We start from the raw sequence: 19,860 nt of genomic DNA on the forward strand, positions 1-19,860 counted from the left end.
AGCTGCATAGGTGGGTGTGATCACTGTCCTTATCTTTTCTGACAGAGCTTTTCTCTTACCTACAGCACCTCAGTGAACCCCATGAGACGTTCCCACGACCCTTCCAGCTCTCTTTCCAATGGTTATACCCCTTCACCTACTGAGCTGGGGAAGGGGACCGTGGTCATGCTCTCTGCCCCAATCATGGAGTTGCCAACATCCCAGCACGAGCGACGACCAAGCCCTGAGGGTAACAAGTCTGGGGGCACTATCAAGGTTTATCTGCCGAATCAACAGCGCACAGTGGTGAGAGTCCTTTGCCTTTTCTGTCTGGTTTTGTTTTCCACCTGTACTCTCCTTTTTCCCTCTTGCATTCTGTTTCTTTTTGATTCTGTGCCCCTCTGTGTCTTGCCTCCTCTTTCTCTGTAGTTCTGCTTCTCCCTTTCTCTCCCTGTCTGATAGACAGTTTACTTTTTCTTTCTGGTTCTAAGTCATATTTGTTATGTCCACTCCGGATTCTGTACGATAGTTATTTTTCCTCAACCCCCGAATCAGGTCTTGCAGAAAACCACACACTTTTTTCCTCTGCTCTTCCTACATGACTGAGGAACACAGAGCTCCCTGCAGTTTTTATTTCTGCAAGCGACCCATGCAGAAACCTTTCTGATCTGCTGCTGCTTTTTCTTATTTTTTCATCTTAAGTTTGTTTTTGTTGGTGGCTTTGGTGCTGTGAGACCCCCTTCTGAAGGGGTTCTCTGCCTGGGAAAGGAAGCAGTTTCTGTGGAGCTGGATTGCAGCTTCCCTGAGCAAGCTTTGGGTGGACCTGTGGAACCAGCCTGCTGTGTGCCACCTCAAGCTTGGAGCCCATTCCCTGGGAGCAAGCAAGCTTGCCTCCTGAGCGTGTCAGAGGCTTAAGTACAGGCTGTTTGCACCATGAGTAAGAGCACTCGGGGTATCATGGAGCGGGTTCTGTTTTCCTCCCCCCGGTAGAGTGACGAGGTTTTGAGGGGGTGGAGGTTTCGGTTGGGGTCCATCCAGCTGGCAGCATGAAGATCTGGCAGATCGGTCCATTTGGAGAGAATTTGAGGCAGACATTCCTTTCCCTTCACTTCAGCTGCAGTGAATACCCCATGGGAAAATCGAGGGAGGTCTAAAAACAGCGTTTTGGCAGTTCCTGGGGGTAGGGTTCAGGTCTCCCACCTCCAAAACCCCTATTTCAGCGCTTTTTATTATTCTGTCTCCATAGCGATTTTCCTGGCGGCAACCATTTTTCTGCCTCAAAATCCTTCAATTTTGCATAAAATTGATAGAGATGGATTCCCCAGCCCCTAATCTATTGAATTCATGTGAGTACTGTGCTGATCTGCTGGCGGAGGTGTGTCCGTGTGCTGCGGTGCACAAGGGAAGATGCCTCTTTGGGGCACAGAGTGGGTTGCTCTCGTATCCGACCGACTGGAGTGCTCGTTGCAGGGACTGCTTCATCCAGGGTCAGTGGACCCCCCCATCAAAAGGGTTGGTCGTTCTCTAAAGGAGCTTCAGGCCATGATACTTGGCTTTCTGAACTCTTCAGAACGCCCTAGCAAGGAAACCTGTAAGGGTGTTTTCCAAAAATACCACGGCAGTGGCGTATGTGCCTTGACAGGGAGACACTCAGAGTGCTCACTTAACTCAGGAGGTTTGGATGTTGTTTTGGTGGGCGGAACTACACCTTCAAGCTCTCGCTGTGGTGCACATGACCGGAGTGGAAAATGTGCAAGCAGACTTTCTCAGTCACCAAGTCCTGGACCTAGGAGACTGCTCTCTCTCTCTCCTTTAGAGAACGTTTTCATTTCATTTTAAAGCATTGGGGCAGGCCGGTGATAGACTTGATGACTTCAGCCAAATACGATCTTTCTCTGTACGTGGAATTTTAATGTTGTACTGAAAGGACTTGTAGCTTTCCCTTTTGAGCCGCTCTAGGAGCTTCAGGCCATGATACTTGGCTTTCTGAACTCTTCAGAACGCCCTAGCAAGGAAACCTGTAAGGGTGTTTTCCAAAAATACCACGGCAGTGGCGTATGTGCCTTGACAGGGAGACACTCAGAGTGCTCACTTAACTCAGGAGGTTTGGATGTTGTTTTGGTGGGCGGAACTACACCTTCAAGCTCTCGCTGTGGTGCACATGACCGGAGTGGAAAATGTGCAAGCAGACTTTCTCAGTCACCAAGTCCTGGACCTAGGAGACTGCTCTCTCTCTCTCCTTTAGAGAACGTTTTCATTTCATTTTAAAGCATTGGGGCAGGCCGGTGATAGACTTGATGACTTCAGCCAAATACGATCTTTCTCTGTACGTGGAATTTTAATGTTGTACTGAAAGGACTTGTAGCTTTCCCTTTTGAGCCGCTCTAGGATGCATTCCCTCTAGACCAGCGATCTCAAACTCAAAACCTTTGCAAGGCCACATTTTGGATTTGTAGGTACTTGGAGGGCCGCAGAAAAAAATAGTTAATGTCTTATTAAAGAAATGACAACTTTGCATGAGGTAAAACTTGTTATAGAAACTATAACGAGTTTTACCTCATGCAAAATTGTCATAAAATTTATAAATCTTTCCTTAATTGCTTCTGATAATTTCAGCTATACACATCTGAAAGCAGTGCAACATGCAGAAAGTGAAAAACTATCAGCTTCAACTGTAAGAGACAAGATTTTGGACCAACTATTTTGAAGCCCTCAGTATTATAAAGAATGATTCTTTATGGAAAACTTGTGCCTTAAGTGTCTGACGGTCGCATCCGCAACTGCCTTCAGCTCTCACCTCCTCCAGCACCGGACACACGCACAAGCAGCACTGCCACCAACATTGCCCGCCTCACTGTTGTAACCTCACAATTGTGTACAGACGCAGGAAAGCGCTTGCATGAGGTTAAAGCGACCGCCGGACACTTAAGGCACAAGTTTTCCATAAAGAATTATTCTTTATAATACCGAGGGCCTCAAAATAGTACCTAGTGGGCCACGAGTTTGAGACCACTGTTCTAGGCCTTATGGTCAAGTCAGTTTTCCTCCTGACAATTGTTTCAGTAAGATGTAGTTCAGAGCTTTAGGCTCTCTTTTGCAGAGCATCCTTTTTCTGGTTCATAGAGGTGACCAGTGGAGTACCGCAGGGCTCAGTCTTGGGCCCGCTCCTTTTCAGCATATTCATAGGTGACCTAACTCAGGGGCTTCAAGGTAAGGTAACGTTATTCGCTGACGACGCCAAACTATTCAATATAGTGAGAAATGGCAATTCACCCGATAGTATGACACAGGACCTATATTTGTTGGAGCTTTGGTCCTCGACCTGGCAGCTGGGCTTCAACGCTAAGAAATGCAAGATCATGCACCTCGGCAGCAGAAATCCGTGCAGAACTTACACCTTGAATGGTGAGACCTTAGCTAGAACTTCAACAGAACGAGACTTGGGAGGTGATCATCAGCGCAGACATGAAAACTGCAGATCATGTGGAGAAGGCTTCATCTAAGGCAAGACAGTTGTTAGGTTGCATCCGCAGGAGTTTCGTCAGCCGGAAGCCTGAAGTCATAATGCCATTATACAGAACCATGGTGAGGCCTCATTTGGAATACTGTGTGCAATTCTGGAGGCCATACTACCGAAAAGATGTGCTGAGAGTAGATTTGGTGCAACGGATGGCCACCAGGATGGTCTCGGGGCTCAAGGATCTATCGTACGAGGAAAGGCTGAAAAATTTGCAGCTGTACTCACTCGAGGAGCGTAGGGAGAGAGGAGACATGATTGAGACGTTTAAGTATATTACCGGCCGTATCGAGATGGAAGAAGAGATTCTCTTTCTCAAAGGACCCTCAGCTACAAGAGGGCATCTGCTCAAACTCAGGGGCGGAAAATTTCATGGCGACACCAGGAAATATTTCTTCACCGAGAAAGTGGTTGATCCTTGGAACGAGCTCCCGGTGCAGGTGATCGAGGCAAACAGCGTGCAAGAATTTAAGAGCAAATGGGATGCCCATGTGGGATCCCTTAGAGGGTTAAGCCAAGGGAACCTATCACCAGGAGTGGGATCCCTAGGATAGTAGACTTGGGGGTGGGTCAGTAGAGTGGGCAGACCTGATGGGCTATGGCCCTTATCTGCCGTCATCTTCTATGTTTCTAAGTGTCATCCCCTCTCCCCCCCCCCGCCCCGTACTGTGCTCCCCTTTCTTCCGAAGGTTTCAGATTTTCATGTTAGCCAGGCAGTTTGTCTGCCTGTTTTTCGTTCCACAGGGTCATAATGGAAGGCTCAGATTCGGAGAAGACTGGACATGAGAGTTTTACTCCTTGACTTGCAGAAGACTGATGCTTTTCATCTTTCTGATCACTTGTTTGTCCTGCCTAGCTAGTCCAGATGAGCTTGGTTGGCATCCAAGGCCTCTACTGCCCATTGGAACTGCATGGCCATTTCATTGCCTTATATCACCTGTGGCAATCAACCGCTGGTTTCTCTCAAAGTTCGCTCAGTAGAGTGTGACTGCTTCATGGACGGAATCTCGAGCAATTCATCCAGCCAAACTTTGTAGAGCAGCCACTTGGTCTTGATACCTTTCACGGTTTTACAGAGTGGATTGGGCAGCTCGGTCTGATGCAGCTTTTGGGACCTCGGTGTTGCGGGCAGGCTCCTCTGTCCCGCCCTAGATGTTGCCATTGCTCTGGTACGTCAACTGTCGTACAGAATCTGGAGTGGTCAAAACAGAATGGAAAATTAGGTTCTTACCTTTGGTAATCTTCTTTCTGTTAGTCCATGACGGATTCTGTAAGGCCTGCCCTCTGTCTACTCTTGACTCTTCTGAATTGCCTGCATAATTTCTGCCTCGGCTGTTTCTCCTTTCTGGCCTCAGTACCTTCCAGCCAGCAGACACCCTGTGGGAAATCGTACTGTATATGTGAATACCTGTTATCCCAGGACAAGCAGGCAGCATATTCTTTACGCATGGGTGACGTCACCGACGGAGCCCACGGTACGGACCTTTTTACTAGAAAGTTCTAGTTGGCCGCACCGCGCGTGCGCGAGTGCCTTCCCGCCCGACGGAGGAGTGCGTGGTCCCCAGTTTCTTCGTTTCCGCGGAGCGAAGAAGACGTGTGTTTTTCAACGTCGTTGAAATACTCCTTTTGCCTTCCCGCTCGCGTTCTTTTTTCGATTTTTTCGCCTTCGGGTGCTTTTTTCTTTCTATTACAAAAAAAAAAAAAATCCTTTCTTTTTGCTTTATTTTTCGTTCCTGCCCCGGCGGGGCCTGTTAGCACGATCCAGGCCTCGGGGTTTGATTTTGCGGAGGCCGTGTTCCCATTCATGCCCCCGCAGCCCGGTTTTAAGAAGTGCCAGCGGTGTGCACGCCCGATCTCCCTCACTGACCCACACAACTGGTGCTTACAGTGCTTGGGACCGGATCATCGGGCGGATTCCTGCACCCGCTGTGCCACTCTTAAAAAACGCACTTTGAAGAATCGTCAAATCCAACAAAATCTACTTTTCGGCACCGGCCCGACTATGGATTCGACCTCTTCATCTGCGGCACCGTCGAAATCGACACCGACCACTTCGACACCGCCTGAGTCGACATCGGCGCCCCCGGCGCCAGGTAAGCCGGCTAAGAAGCCTTCCACCCTTGAGCGCCCTCCCACTTCGGGGACGACACCAGTCCTTTCGGCTCCACGCCGAGCCAAAAAACGCTCCACTCCGATTTCGGTGAGTGCCTCGTCATCGGCCCCCTCATCGCCGGAGTGTAGAGCGGCACCCATGGAACCAAAGAAGAAAAAAGTGGTTCCGGTGCCTCCCCTGGATGACCGCATTGCGGCCATCCTCCAGGACAAGTTGCAGGAACAACTCCACAAGCAACTTAAGCAGCTCTTACCCTCTATCTTGGCACCGCTGCTCTCGGTACCAGACCGGCCCGAGCCCCATACCGTCCAACCGGTATCCACTCCCTCGGTGCCTATGGACTCCTCCATGCCTATTCTCTCGGCACCGCATCTCCATTCCCATGCCGAGGCTATAGCCTTGACGACGACCGATCCTCCTCGGGACCGGGCAGGGCACCGGTCTCCCCACGACTCTGACCAGCACCCTACTTCTCAGGACCAAGACAGACACAGGTCTACATCACCCGGTAACGTCTCGGTACGCTCAGGCAAGTCTTTGTCTAAAACTCACCATGCCGAGCCTTCCACTCCAGTCTCTCGACACGCACATACCGATGTCAGAGACCCGGACCTATGGGAACAATCCCCTACCGGTACCGAGGAGGATGCATCGTCGTCGGACGAAGAGCCTTCGGCACCCGATACCGCATCTAAACCTGAACAATCTTCCTTCTCTAAATTCCTCAGGGAATTGTCGGGTGCTTTGTCTTTGCCACTGGAATCTGACTCTAAGAAGTCACAAGCTTTCCTGGAGGCATTAGATTTCGATCAACCTCCCAAAGAGTTCCTAAAGTTGCCCGTGCATGATATCTTACGGGAAACTTTTTATAAAAATTGGGAGAACCCGCTGACTGTTCCTGGGGCCCCCCCGTAAATTGGACAGCCTCTATAGGGTTATCCCAATCCCAGGATTTGATAAACCCCAACTCCCTCATGAGTCTCTCCTGGTGGAGTCCACTTTAAAAAAGACTCAGGGCTCCAGTGTCTATGCCTCCACCCCTCCTGGCAGAGAGGGCAAAACTATGGACAAGTTTGGCAAGCGGCTCTATCAGAATGCCATGCTTGCCAACAGGGCAAACAACTACTCGTTCCATTTTTCATTCTACCTCAAACATCTGGTAATGCAACTCTCCGCCATGCAAAAGTACATGCCAGAGCATAAGGTTCCACTTTTCCAACAGCACGTCTCTAGCCTGCTTCAACTAAGAAAATTTATGGTGCGCTCTATCTATGACTCTTTTGAGCTCACCTCCCGTGCATCTGCCATAGCCGTGGCCATGCGCCGCCTGGCCTGGCTCAGGGTCTCTGATCTGGACGTCAACCATCCAGACCGATTAGCCAACGCCCCATGTCTTGGTGATGAATTATTCGGAGAGTCCCTGGATACTACCACGCAAAAACTCTCTGCCCACGAGACCAGATGGGACACTCTCATAAAACCTAAGAAAAAGGCTCCACCTGCTCGTCCTTACAGGCCACAAACCTCCTATCAACGCAGGTTCTCCGCTAGGCCGCTCAATCCACCTCCACAGCAACCTAGGCGGGCCCGCCAACACCAGCACACCCAGGCTCGTGCCCAGTCTAATCAACCGGCCAAGGCTCTTCCTCCTGCCAAACCATCTCAGCCCTTTTGACTCCTCTCTCCAGGGCTTAGCCAGTCTTCCACCCTCATTGCCTCTTCCTCAGCCGATCGGAGGCAGACTCCACATCTTCATCAGCCGTTGGGAGGTCATCACATCGGACCAGTGGGTCCTAAACATCATCCGCCACGGCTACTCTCTCAACTTCCAGACTCTTCCACCAGACAATCCTCCCGTAGAGTCTGCTTCTCTTTCGACTCAAACCCCCCTCCTCCTGAGGGAGGTCCAATCCCTCCTTCTACTCAATGCCATCGAAGAAGTACCTCTGGAACAAAGGGGCCGGGGATTCTACTCCCGTTACTTTCTAGTTCCAAAAAAGACAGGAGACCTACGTCCCATTCTCGACCTCCGGGACCTCAACAAGTGTCTCGTCAAGGAGAAGTTCAGAATGCTCTCCCTTGCCACGCTGTACCCTCATCTCTCTCGGAACGACTGGCTATGTTCCCTGGACCTCAAGGAGGCCTACACTCACATCCCAATCAATCCATCCTCACGTCGCTACCTACGATTCCAAGTGCACCATCGCCATTATCAGTACAAGGTGCTACCTTTTGGCCTGGCATCATCTCCCAGAGTGTTCACCAAATGCCTCATTGTGGCGGCGGCCTTCCTCAGGTCTCACAACCTCCAGGTGTTTCCCTACTTGGACGATTGGTTAGTGAAAGCTCCTACGTCTCCACTTGTGCTACAAGCCACTCATCATACCATCTCTCTCCTCCATCTTCTGGGGTTCGAGATCAACTACCCCAAGTCGCATCTGCTTCCCACACAGCGACTTCAGTTCATCGGAGCGGTTCTCGACACCACACTAATGAGGGCGTTTCTCCCCTCCGATCGTCAGCGAACTCTGCTACGCCTGTGCCGTCAGGTGCTCCTTCATCACTCCATTTCTGCCAGACAAATGATGGTCCTCCTGGGCCACATGGCCTCGACGGTACATGTGCTTCCCCTGGCACGACTCCACCTCAGAACACCTCAATGGACTCTGGCCAACCAGTGGTCACAGACCTCGAATCTTCTTTCTCATCCCATCTCTGTGACATCGTCTCTTCAGCGATCTCTACAATGGTGGTTGGACTCCTCAAATCTTTCCAGGGGCCTTCTTTTTCATCTGCCCCCGCATTCCATGATCATCACCACGGATGCCTCCCCTTATGCATGGGGAGCTCACCTGGGAGACCTACGCACCCAAGGTCTTTGGACCCCGCAGGAGCGTCTCCATCACATCAATTTCCTGGAACTACGAGCCATGTTCTATGCTCTCAAGGCCTTCCAGCACCTTCTTTGCCCTCAGGTTCTGCTTCTGTGCACGGACAACCAAGTTGCCATGTACTACATCAACAAACAGGGCGGCACCGGATCTCGCCTCCTTTGTCAGGAGGCTCTTCGCATTTGGACCTGGGCCACGGCCCGCAGTCTCTTCCTCAAGGCTGTCTACATCCAGGGCGAACAGAGCTCCCTGGCCGACAATCTCAGCCGCATCCTTCAACCTCACGAGTGGACTTTGGATCCTCCCACGCTCCACTCCATCTTTGCTCGCTGGGGCACTCCGCAGATGGACCTATTCGCAGCTCCTCACAACCATCAGCTGCCCCAGTTCTGCTCCAGACTCTTCTCTCCTCATCGTCTGGCCCCGGATGCATTCCTTCTCGACTGGACGGATCGGTTCCTCTATGCCTTTCCTCCTCTACCTCTGATGTTGCGGACTTTATCCAAACTCCGCAGGGACGGAGCCACCATGATCCTCATAGCTCCCCGGTGGCCTCGTCAACACTGGTTCTCCCTTCTACTTCAACTCAGCTCCAGGGAGCCCATTCCTCTGCCTGTGTTTCCTACTCTACTTACACAGCAACATCAGTCTCTACTACATCCCAATCTGTCTTCCCTCCACCTGACAGCTTGGTTTCTCTCGGGCTGACCTCTTCAGGAAATCTGTCTCAGCCTGTCCGTCTCATTTTGGACGCCTCCAGGAAACCGGCCACCCTCCAATGTTACCATCAGAAGTGGACCAGGTTCTCCTCTTGGTGCCTCCGTCATCATCACAATCCCACCTCTTTAGCGGTGGAAACTGTTCTGGACTACTTACTCTCCCTGTCCAACGCAGGCCTCAAGTCTACCTCAATCAGAGTCCATCTCAGTGCCATCACGGCATTCCATGAGCCTGTCCTAGGAAAACCTCTCACGGCTCACCCTCTGGTTTCCCGATTCATGAGGGGCCTCTTCAACATCAAACCACCTCTGAAGCCTCCTCCGGTCGTCTGGGACCTGAATGTGGTTTTGTCTGCCCTCATGAAACCTCCCTTTGAGCCACTTGCCACAACTTCGCTCAAATTTCTGACATGGAAGGTTCTTTTCCTCATTGCCATCACCTCTGCCAGGAGGGTTAGTGAGCTTCACGCACTGGTTGCCGATCCACCGTTCACTATTTTTCACCATGACAAGGTGGTTCTACGCACCCATCCTAAGTTCCTTCCAAAGGTGGTCTCAGCCTTTCACCTCAACCAGTCCATTGTTTTGCCTGTGTTCTTCCCGAAGCCTCATTCACATCCCGGAGAACAGGCATTGCACAGTCTTGACTGCAAGCGTGCCCTGGCTTACTATCTCGATCGCACAAGGGCTCACCGCTTGTCCCCTCAGCTCTTCCTGACCTTCGACCCGAATCGTTTGGGTCGACCGGTCTCTAAACGGACGCTATCCAACTGGCTTGCAGCTTGCATCGCGTTCTGTTACGCTCGGGCCGGTCTGTCACTAGACGGTGCTGTCACGGCCCACAGGGTAAGAGCTATGGCCGCTTCTGTTGCTTTCCTCCGTTCCACACCCATTGAGGAAATCTGCAAGGCGGCCACCTGGTCCTCAGTTCACACATTCACTACTCACTACTGTCTGGATGCTTTCTCCAGACGGGATGGGCACTTCGGCCAATCTGTACTTCAGAATTTATTTTCATAATGGCCAACCATCCCTCCTCCCTCTTTCCTCTTTGTTAGCTTGGAGGTCACCCATGCGTAAAGAATATGCTGCCTGCTTGTCCTGGGATAAAGCACAGTTACTTACCGTAACAGGTGTTATCCAGGGACAGCAGGCAGATATTCTTACGTCCCACCCTCCTCCCCGGGTTGGCTTCTTAGCTGGCTTATACTAACTGGGGACCACGCACTCCTCCGTCGGGCGGGAAGGCACTCGCGCACGCGCGGTGCGGCCAACTAGAACTTTCTAGTAAAAAGGTCCGTACCGTGGGCTCCGTCGGTGACGTCACCCATGCGTAAAGAATATCTGCCTGCTGTCCCTGGATAACACCTGTTACGGTAAGTAACTGTGCTTTACTACCATGTTATTGCCTTTTTTTTTCATGTTGCCTTTTTAATTGTTTTCTTATATACTGCAGAGCAGAATGGAATGCTATTGTAGGGCATACCCCCTTTTTATGTATGCTTTGTTCCAGTGCTATTCAGTTTCTTTTGGATGTAACTGCAGGGGGCTCTGTGTTCCTCAGCCATGTGGGAGGAGCAGAGGAAAAAAGTGTGTGGCTTTCTGCTAGACCAAGATCGTAGGTTGAGGTAAAACACCTATCATACAGAATCCAGAGTGGACTTAACAGAAAGAAGATTGACAAAGGTAAGAACCTAATTTTCTACTCTGTGATCCTTCTTTCTCTTGCTTTGATTTTTTTTTTTTCTTTCTGCATTTATCATATGTCCTTAACTGCTTGTCTTGAAAGGCATTGAGAGCTACATAAATAGATGATCAATAGAAATTAACTAGAAATGAGCACAAAAGTGGGGATTTTGAGGTGGTTTTGAACACAATCAGCCTGGAGTTTTACCGATTGTGAAAAGAGCGCTTATTCCATTAATGAGGTACAAAGAAAGAGGTGTCCTAATGCTAAGCAGAAGCCTGCTTAATGCACGTGACATATAGCAAAGTCCCTGAGAGAAGCAGAGGTATCTACTGAGGAAATGAATAAACAGATTGGATAGATTAAAAGAAGCCGAAACCTGGATGATCTTCAATTGGCAACAGAATTTAAATGAAAACCAGTTTAAGTTAACAAGGAGAGATGAGATATCGAAAATAACAGAGAGAGGTCCTGGAGTGGATGGAAAAAGTAAGAAAGGCCAGTCAGTGAGCTAGTAAAGTAGTCAAACAAAAATTAAAAAGGAGTTGCAGTTGTGGAAATCTTGAAAACCTGATTTGTTTGGGAACCTCTGCCCTATACATTTGTAGGTGGCAATTTCAGAAAGCCATTATCTGCACACAGGTGTCCACACCACCTAAATATGTCACAGGACCTTTGGTGCATTCCCCATTTTATAAAAGGAGTAAAGGTGTATGAACAAAATTCCTTCCAACTTGGATGCATGTATACATTTTTTTAAAAGGGCTTGTTTCAGTCAGGGCTTTACACAAGGGATTAAAATGGTTATTCTCCTTAAATTTCTGTCTCTAAAATGAAAAGAATATTGCAGACTCACTACTTTTTGAGAGCACTTACATGCAGCTTTGTAAATGGATCAGCTACACATGGAACCAATGCTATTTCCACATAAATGCCAGGGTTGTGTACATTGGATCTCTAAGGGAGAGGAAGGGATAGTAGTAGATGGCATGATTAGGAAGACTAGATGGGCCTTCATTTTTCTATGTGTCTAAAATGACTGCTCTTGCTGCACACATGTGCATTCATTCCTGCACAGCCTTTTCTAAATTACTACTGGAACGGAGTATGTCCTGGATGTCTCAAGTCTGAGCTCCAAATTCTATGTAAAACTCACCAAGTGTTTTATTCCAAAACATATAGAAACCACCATGCCTTAAACCAGCTCATGAAATGAAGATAGGCTCCAATAAGGCATATTTCACAGGGACGTTTGTTCCAATAGGCAGTAACATTGGGGAATAAGAGGGACAGAGTCACTGCTGTTGGAAGGAGCAGGCAAGAAAAGCATCTTCCTGGGATGCCAGTATGCTTTGTCCATAGGCAGTAGTGCTCAGTGCAACCTGTAACAGCAGAAGCTCATGTGAATACTTGGTCACAAGGGGGCTTCAACTAACCAGTAGTGACATCACAGGATAACTGGTGCCAGTTACACACCCCCTACATTGAACCTGTTGAGGACGGTTTCAGTTAGACCTAGCTCACTAAGTTTATTCAGTTTGAGCTGAGGGTCAATGGAGTCAAATGCAACCGATATGTCAAAACTGTAGGTGGATGACTTGGTGTCCCTTGCTGAGCATCTGCTTGTTTCTAGTGATTAGTGTGAGCAGTAGTGTTTCTATGCTGTGTTTGGGTCTGAAGCCATACTGGGAGGATTGTAGGCAGGAGAATTCCTCTAGGTAGTTCGTGAGTTGTTTACTGACCGGTGTTTTGAGTAGTTCTAGCTATGGGTCTGAAGTTTGAGGGTGTGGATAGGTCACCTTGGGTTTTTTTGGGATGGACGTGAGAGCGATATGATCCATTTGGGTGGGGAGTTGGCCTTTCTGTAGGAGGTTGTTGATCATCAAAGTTAGCCAGTGAATAAGTTTGTGTGGGATGTGGATGTATAAGTGAGACAAGCATATGTTGAGTATGCTGCTTTTAGTAGATAACTTGTATAGTTGAGGGAGAACTCTTCAGGGGAGAGAGGTTTGAAGGTGTTCCAGATTGGATGTAGGGATCAGCGGTTGCAAGATCAGCTTGAATCTTTGGTTGTATAGTACTTGATACTCTATTGATTTCTGCTTGTACACTCTTGATTTTGTTTTGGAAGTAGTTAGCTGCAGGGGAGAATGTGGTGTAGTAGTTAAGGCTACAGCCTCAGCACCCTGAGGTTGTGGGTTCAAACCTACACTGTTCCTTGTGACCCTGGGCAAGTCACTTAATCCCCCTATTGCTCCAGGTACATTAGATAGATTGTGAGCCCACCAGGGCAGATAGGGAAAAATGCTTGAGTACCTGAATAAATTCATGTAAACCATTCTGAGCTCCTTTGTGAGAATGGTATAGAAAAATTAAATAAGTGCTGGCTTAAATACTTGCACCTAAATTATAGGCATGCATTTTATCAGTTATACTAGTATTTTATAAAGGAAAGTAGGCATCTACTTTCCTTTTATACCAGTGATCCCCAACATAAGAATTGCCACTGTTGGGTCAGACCAGTGGTCCATCGTGCCCAGCAGTCCGCTCACACGGCGGCCCTAATGAATATGCATGGGGCAGATTTTTGCATGCCTGTACCTTAATTATATGCAAATCTTTCTCATGGATATTCATTAAGGCTATCCTGAAAAACCGACTGGCTAATGGTCCTCCAGGACAGGGTTGGGAACCACTGCTTTACAGGCTAGATATCTAAATATAGGCACACTGTTATAGAATTGCCCTCTCACTACTCAGTAACTGTAAAACTTTGATACATATCTCTGGACTCTGAGGAGAAATAGCCATTCTGGGATTCTCCTCCCCTCCCACACAAAAGTTAATTCTCTTTGCCTCTTGCAGGTCAATGTCCGGGCTGGGATGACTGTCTATGATTCTTTGGACAAAGCATTGAAAGTGCGAGGACTGAATCAAGGCTGCTGTGCAGTATACCGGTTGATTGAAGGGTAAGAAGACACTGATAATTTTACAGTACCTCTAGCTTACTCTGGAATATTAGGAGATGCTGCGGGGCAGGTTCAGGTATGTTAACAGAGCAGTGTACTTTGGGGGAGGGTTTCAGTACTGGAATTCCAGAATAACTTTTATTTGTAAACAACAAAATATTAAGGGGGATCGTGTGATGCAGTAAGTGAGGTAAAATGCCAGAACAATGCCAGGGAAAACAGCTCTCCAAAAAATTGTGATATATGAAGGAGGAGGTATCAATGAATAAAAGTGCTCACCAGGCACTAGGCTGAGACAAATGAGAGTCTAAACCAGGGGTAGGGAACTCCGGTCTTCGAGAGCAGTATTCCAGTCGGGTTTTCAGGATTTCCCCAATGAATATGCATGAGATCTATTTGCATGCAATGCTTTCAATGCATATTCATTGGGGAAATCCTGAAAACCCGACTGGAATACGGCTCTCGAGGACTGGAGTTCCCTACCCCTGGTCTAAACCAACTTGGTTGTCACTACCATTTCACATAATTTTGCTCTTCATTATTGTCAAATATGTGTAAACAAATGAAAGAAGAGTGTCCCTGGTAAAGAACTACACAAATTTGCAGCTCTCGCAACAGCCATTCAGGGAGCGGCGCCGGACTGGGTGGGAGCTCGAAAAGCTCGCTCCTGCGTGCTAGCCCGGGTGCGCTGCTGGCCGCGAGATCGTCAGGAGTGGTTCAGGGCGGAATACACTGTTGGACCACCAGGGAAAAGGTACACGACGGAGGGAAGAGGGGGGATAATTATTAGTATCTGCCGGGACAGGAGACGGGAGGGATCCCTCCTGTCCTGGCCTACCACTAGAAAACTAGAGGAGGAAGAGGGTACAGGGAAGGAAGGTGGGACAGGGTTCAGAGCCTGGGTGGGAGTGAGGGGAGGCTGGGTTCAGGGCCTGGCAGGAAGGAGGCTGAGTTCAGAGCTGGTAGAGCAGGGAGGGAAGGGGGATGGGTGCACAACCTAGCAGCTGAGTGGGGCTGAGTGCAGAACCTGGCAGGGGGGGACACTGAGTGCAGATCCTAGCAGGGCATGGCACTTGAATATTAAACCCCCATCTTATATTCGAGTCAACCATTTTTGCTCCTTTTGGGGGGGGGGGGGATTGGGGTCTTGACTTATATTTGGAATGACTTATATTTGAGTATATACGGTAATAGGAATACACAACTTCAATACATAGAAACATAGAAAAGACGGCAGAAAAGGGCTATAGCCCACCAATAGAGGTGAAGGAAAAGTCTTAGCAATGCAAACTTTAATACAAAGTGGATGGTTCATGTTTTTCCATCGGTACATCCTCTGTTCCCCATTTGCTTCCCAGTATGTTTCAACAAGGCCCTCTCCACCAAGGAGACTCCTAACACAGAGTGGGATAAGTGAGAAACAGGTTTCATTAGGGCTTAGATTTTACTTTGTTCATTTTAGAGTTTAATACCTTCTCAGACTTTTCTACCATCTGCCACAGGGATCTCTCAGACATGTATGTTAGATAGATTGTGAGTCCATCAGGACAGATAGGGAAAACGTTTTGAGTGCCTGATTGTAAACCGCCTAGATAACCTTGATAGGCAGTATATAAATACCTAAATAAAAAATGAAGCTTGAAATAAGCAATACCTGCGCATGCCGTCATTATAATAGTGCCTGCAGATATTATTCCTCCTGGGTCAGGAATCTGAACTGCTATTACTAAGAGGTCTATGGAAAAGATATATAATAAACAGCTTTGCCAAGCCTGTGTCTGGATTTTAAATCCCTCTTCAAGCCAAACCATTCATGATTGGTGCACCATGTGTAGAGTTGTAGAGACAAGGGAATCCCTTAACAGTCCCAAGAATATCATAATGTTTAAAGGTAACTGTGGTCAGCTTAGTCCAGTGTATTGCAAACTGTGTGCTGTAGCACACTAGTGTGCCTCCTGAGATTTTCTAGTGTGCCACGGCACACTGTGGAGGAAGAGAAGCGCCGACTAGCTGACTTGCCTCTCGCTGCAAGAGGCACATCCAGTAGGGCCAGAGTGGCGCTGCATATCTACAGGCAGTACCTAGCAAAGGCCCCAAGGCTCCTGGATGAAACCGTATCTAAATTAATCCTAGCGGCAGCTCACTGTGTGCTTTTAACTTGGTCACACAGCTGCCGCTAGAGACAGGAGAAGTACTGCTGGACAAGGGAGAAGGAGTATTGCTGGGAAGGGGGAGGATGGAAGGGAGAAGGGTATTGCTGGACAGGGAGAAGAGGGAGGATGGAAGGGAGAAGGGGTACTGCCCTAGGTACTAATCTTATCCCTATTATAGGTCAAAACGGTTTACGTAAGATTAACCAGATATAAACTAGGAATTAAAAATTGTTTTAAAAGAAAAAATCATTTAACAAAACCCAACAGAATTAGCAATTTTCCTGACCTAAATATTTAAAAACAGAAGTGTTTTTAAATGTTTCCAAAACAAAAAATAAGCTGCTGCTTAATAGATAGAAGTAACCAATTCCAAACTTGAGCTGCTGGAAAGAAAAAAGAGCTATACCAGACTTTCTTAAAACATATAACCTTAGTCAAGGGAAAAGTTACCCAGAGTTGAGCTGATATACAAAAACTACAATTGGAGGTTGATGTAGATGGGAACTAAACCCTGTAAAGAAGCAAAGCAGGCCAGCTAAAAAATTACCGTATTTTTTGCTCCATAAGATGCACTTTTTCCACCCCCAAAAAGGGGGTGGAAAATCGGTGCGTCTTATAGAGTGAATACATGTCCACCCACCCCCTGTGTTCTGTTGCTGCTCGGCGCCACCCCCTGCCGCCCTCTTACTTGCTCGCTGCCACAGGAAAGAAAGAATTGACATTGAGGCGAGACTTGTGGACCCGATTGCACGCTGTCGGCCCTTCGTGGAGTTGCGGCAGCAGGAGTCGGCCTTTTCTGTGTCAGCAGCAGGAGTCGGCAGCAGGAGTCAGCCTTTCCCATATCGGCAGCAGGAGTCAGCCCTTGCAGTGTTGGCAGCAGGAGTTGGGAGCAGGAGTCACCCGCTGCCGTGTCGGCAGCAGCATCAAGTTTGCGCTGCAGTCCAGGAGTGCAGGAGCCTCGTTTTAGTCAGAGAAGCCAGCTTTTCTTTGGGCTCCTGAGATGGCAGTGTTGCAGTTCCTGCGATGGGGCTTTGAGGATCGTTCCTTTGGCAATTTCAGGGGTGTGTGTGTTCAGTGGGGAGGGGTGGGGTGTAGCTTGGTGTGGGTGTGCTAGTGGCACTGGTGGGGCACGGCCTGGGAGGTGAGCCTCTGGTTATTTGGAGTAGTGGGGTATTGGTAGGTTGGGGTTTATTAGGGTTTGGTGAAGAGGTTTTTTGTGCTCCTTATGACACCTGCTAAAAAGTCTGGTTCCAGGAGAGGGAGGATTGATGGAGCTCGGAGGAGTCGTTCTGCAGCGGTGGCAGTGCCTGTTGGTGGACCAGAGAGAAAGAATCGGCGTGGCAGGAAAGAAGGCAGGCTTTGTGGAGTTGTGGCAGCAGTGGGAGAGTGGTGGACCAGGGAGGAGGAATCTGCGTGCCAGGGAGGAAGGCAGGCTGTCAGGCTTTTGTGCGGGAGGGAGGAAGGACAAACGTTGGAAAGCAGTGAGGGGAAAGGGGGGAAGGGGCAAGAACTCGGGAAGGGAGGGAGGGAATAGAAAGAGACAATTGTTGGACCTGAAGAAGTAAGGAAGGAAAGAAAGAACTTTCTTTTTCAACCAAAAATCACCAGACAACAAAGGTAGGATTTCAATTTTATGATCAAAATCTGTCTGCTTCAGTATATTTGACTATTTTTCTAGAGGGCTGGGTTCAGAGGCATAATTTGGTTCAGAATATTTTTTTCTTGGTTTTTCCTCCTCTAAATCTAGGGTGCGTCTTATGGTCAGGTGCGTCTTATGGAGCGAAAAATACGGTATGCGAGCTTGGACAGAAAGCCAGTGTAATAATAATGGAGTGACCATGTCATATCTTTTTAAAAATCAACCTGTCTGCTGTATTTTGCAAAAGTTAAACTTTCTTGCAAAGTTTAACAGAAATTTCAGTATATATAGAATTACAGTACTGGACCCAAGACAAGATCAAACTCTGAACTGACAAAGCAAAGTGATCTTTATAAAAATAGCAATGTACAGTCAAATATGTTTAAGGTTAAAGAAAATATTTCTTGGTCAGATTATTTATCTGGGCTTCCTTTGATAGCAATGAATCCAAAATATGCTTGAATATAAACTGAGATTTTTAGTCCAAAAAAATGGGGGTCTGTATTTATATTTGGGTCAGTGCTGACCTGCCTCTGTCTTCAACCTGTTTGTAGGCCTCTGCCATAAGACCTGGTGGTCCAGTTGTGGCCGGGACAGCAGGGATCCCTACTGCCTCCTGTCCCAGCCAATTCTAACTATTTTTATCTCCCTCCCTCCTCCCCCGTGTACCTTTTGTATCCCTGGTGGTCCAGTGGTGAATTGCGGCAGGAGTGACCTTCCTTCGCTTCTGCCCGTGCAGAGCCACTAGTTAATTGGCTGCCATGAGTAAACAAATAAGTCAATCTTCCCCACAAAATTTCCTTTTTTTTTTTTTTTTATAATTCTTTATTCATTTTCATATTTTACATGAAGTGTACAAAATATTGAGTTTCAACTAATGAATACACAATATCACTTTTATATCTATTACATAATATTCTGAACAAATTTTTTTTATCCCCTCTCCCACCCCCCACCCTTCAAGTACTTTCCAATCACCTTATACATATTGTATACCATATTATAACATGTTATGTAAAATTATTTTCACTACCCCCCCTCCATGTGTGCCATAAAGAAGACAAGATAAAGAAGAAGATAAATCCTACTATTCATTCAGTACAATACTTTGTCAATGGCCCCCATATTTTTATAAATTTAGGATATGTCCCTCTTTGTATTGCTGTTACTCTTTCCATTTTGAATATATGACAAATTGTATTCCACCAAAATGTATAATTAAGGTTACTATGATTCTTCCAGTTATTGGTTATATGCTGATTGGCAACCCCTGTCATGACTAGTAAAAGCTTGTTATTTTCTGGTGAAATTTGACTTTTTTTTCTCATCATCATTCCAAATAACACTGTATCATATGATATTGCTACATGATTTTCCATCAATTTATTAATTTGTGGCCAAATTGCATTCCAAAAACTTTTAATGTAGGGACAATGATATAGTAAATGATCCAACGTCCCAGATTACAGTGCCAGCATTTATTGGACTTAGAACTATCTAATTTTTGCAAACGTGTAGGGGTCCAAAAAGCTCTATGTAATAAAAAGAACCAAGTTTGTCTCATAGATGCTGACACTGTACATCTCATTCTCCAAGACCAAATTAGTGGCCATTGAGATGCAGTAATTTGATGCTTAATCTCAATGCTCCAAATGTCTCTTAGACCATTTTTTGGTTTTTTATTCAAATATCCAGATATTAATTTATACCACAATGCGGCTTGATGCCCTAGGAAGTCTGCTTGGAAGCATAAGAACTCTAAACTATATTGATTATTCAATGTTTTCCATTCAGGGAACCCAACCTGAATGGCCTGCTTCAATTGCAACCATTTAAAACTTTGTTTTTTACTAAGACCAAATCTATGTTGCAATTGTGAAAATTCCAGCAGTTTACCTTCCGAAATAACATCATTCAGAGATCTAATGCCTGCAATAATCCAGTCCTTCCAAAGGATTTGAGCTCCGCCAATTTTAATCTTGGAGTTTATCCATAAAGACTGATTAGTTGACTTGTTTATTGGGACAGGTGTTAATTTACTAATAAACCTCAACGTTTTCCAAGTATCCATTAATATCTTATTTTCTCTGTATCTTCTAGGCATGTTGATACTTGGAAGATGAACTAAATTTAGGGGAAACATAAGGCGCCATTCCAAATATAACCAATCCGGTGCATTATCTATCAGTTCTG

The 19,860-nt window shown here is 47.2% G+C and overlaps 1 protein-coding gene across 7 annotated transcripts in view; it reads left to right on the top strand.

Annotated features, from left to right (window-relative positions):
• ARAF (A-Raf proto-oncogene, serine/threonine kinase) overlaps positions 1-19,860 on the top strand; it is an 88,322-nt gene that overhangs the window by 30,353 nt on the left and 38,109 nt on the right. For all 7 annotated transcript variants that reach the window (XM_033924093.1, XM_033924074.1, XM_033924131.1 and 4 more), the window contains 2 exons: positions 66-285; positions 13,772-13,875. In XM_033924093.1, the coding sequence (XP_033779984.1) occupies positions 82-285; positions 13,772-13,875 (308 nt within the window). In that variant the 5' untranslated portion in view covers positions 66-81. The remainder of the gene's footprint in view (positions 1-65; positions 286-13,771; positions 13,876-19,860) is intronic.

Source organism: Geotrypetes seraphini, chromosome 1 (genome assembly GCF_902459505.1).
Source record: "Geotrypetes seraphini chromosome 1, aGeoSer1.1, whole genome shotgun sequence".
Taxonomy (NCBI): domain Eukaryota; kingdom Metazoa; phylum Chordata; class Amphibia; order Gymnophiona; family Dermophiidae; genus Geotrypetes; species Geotrypetes seraphini.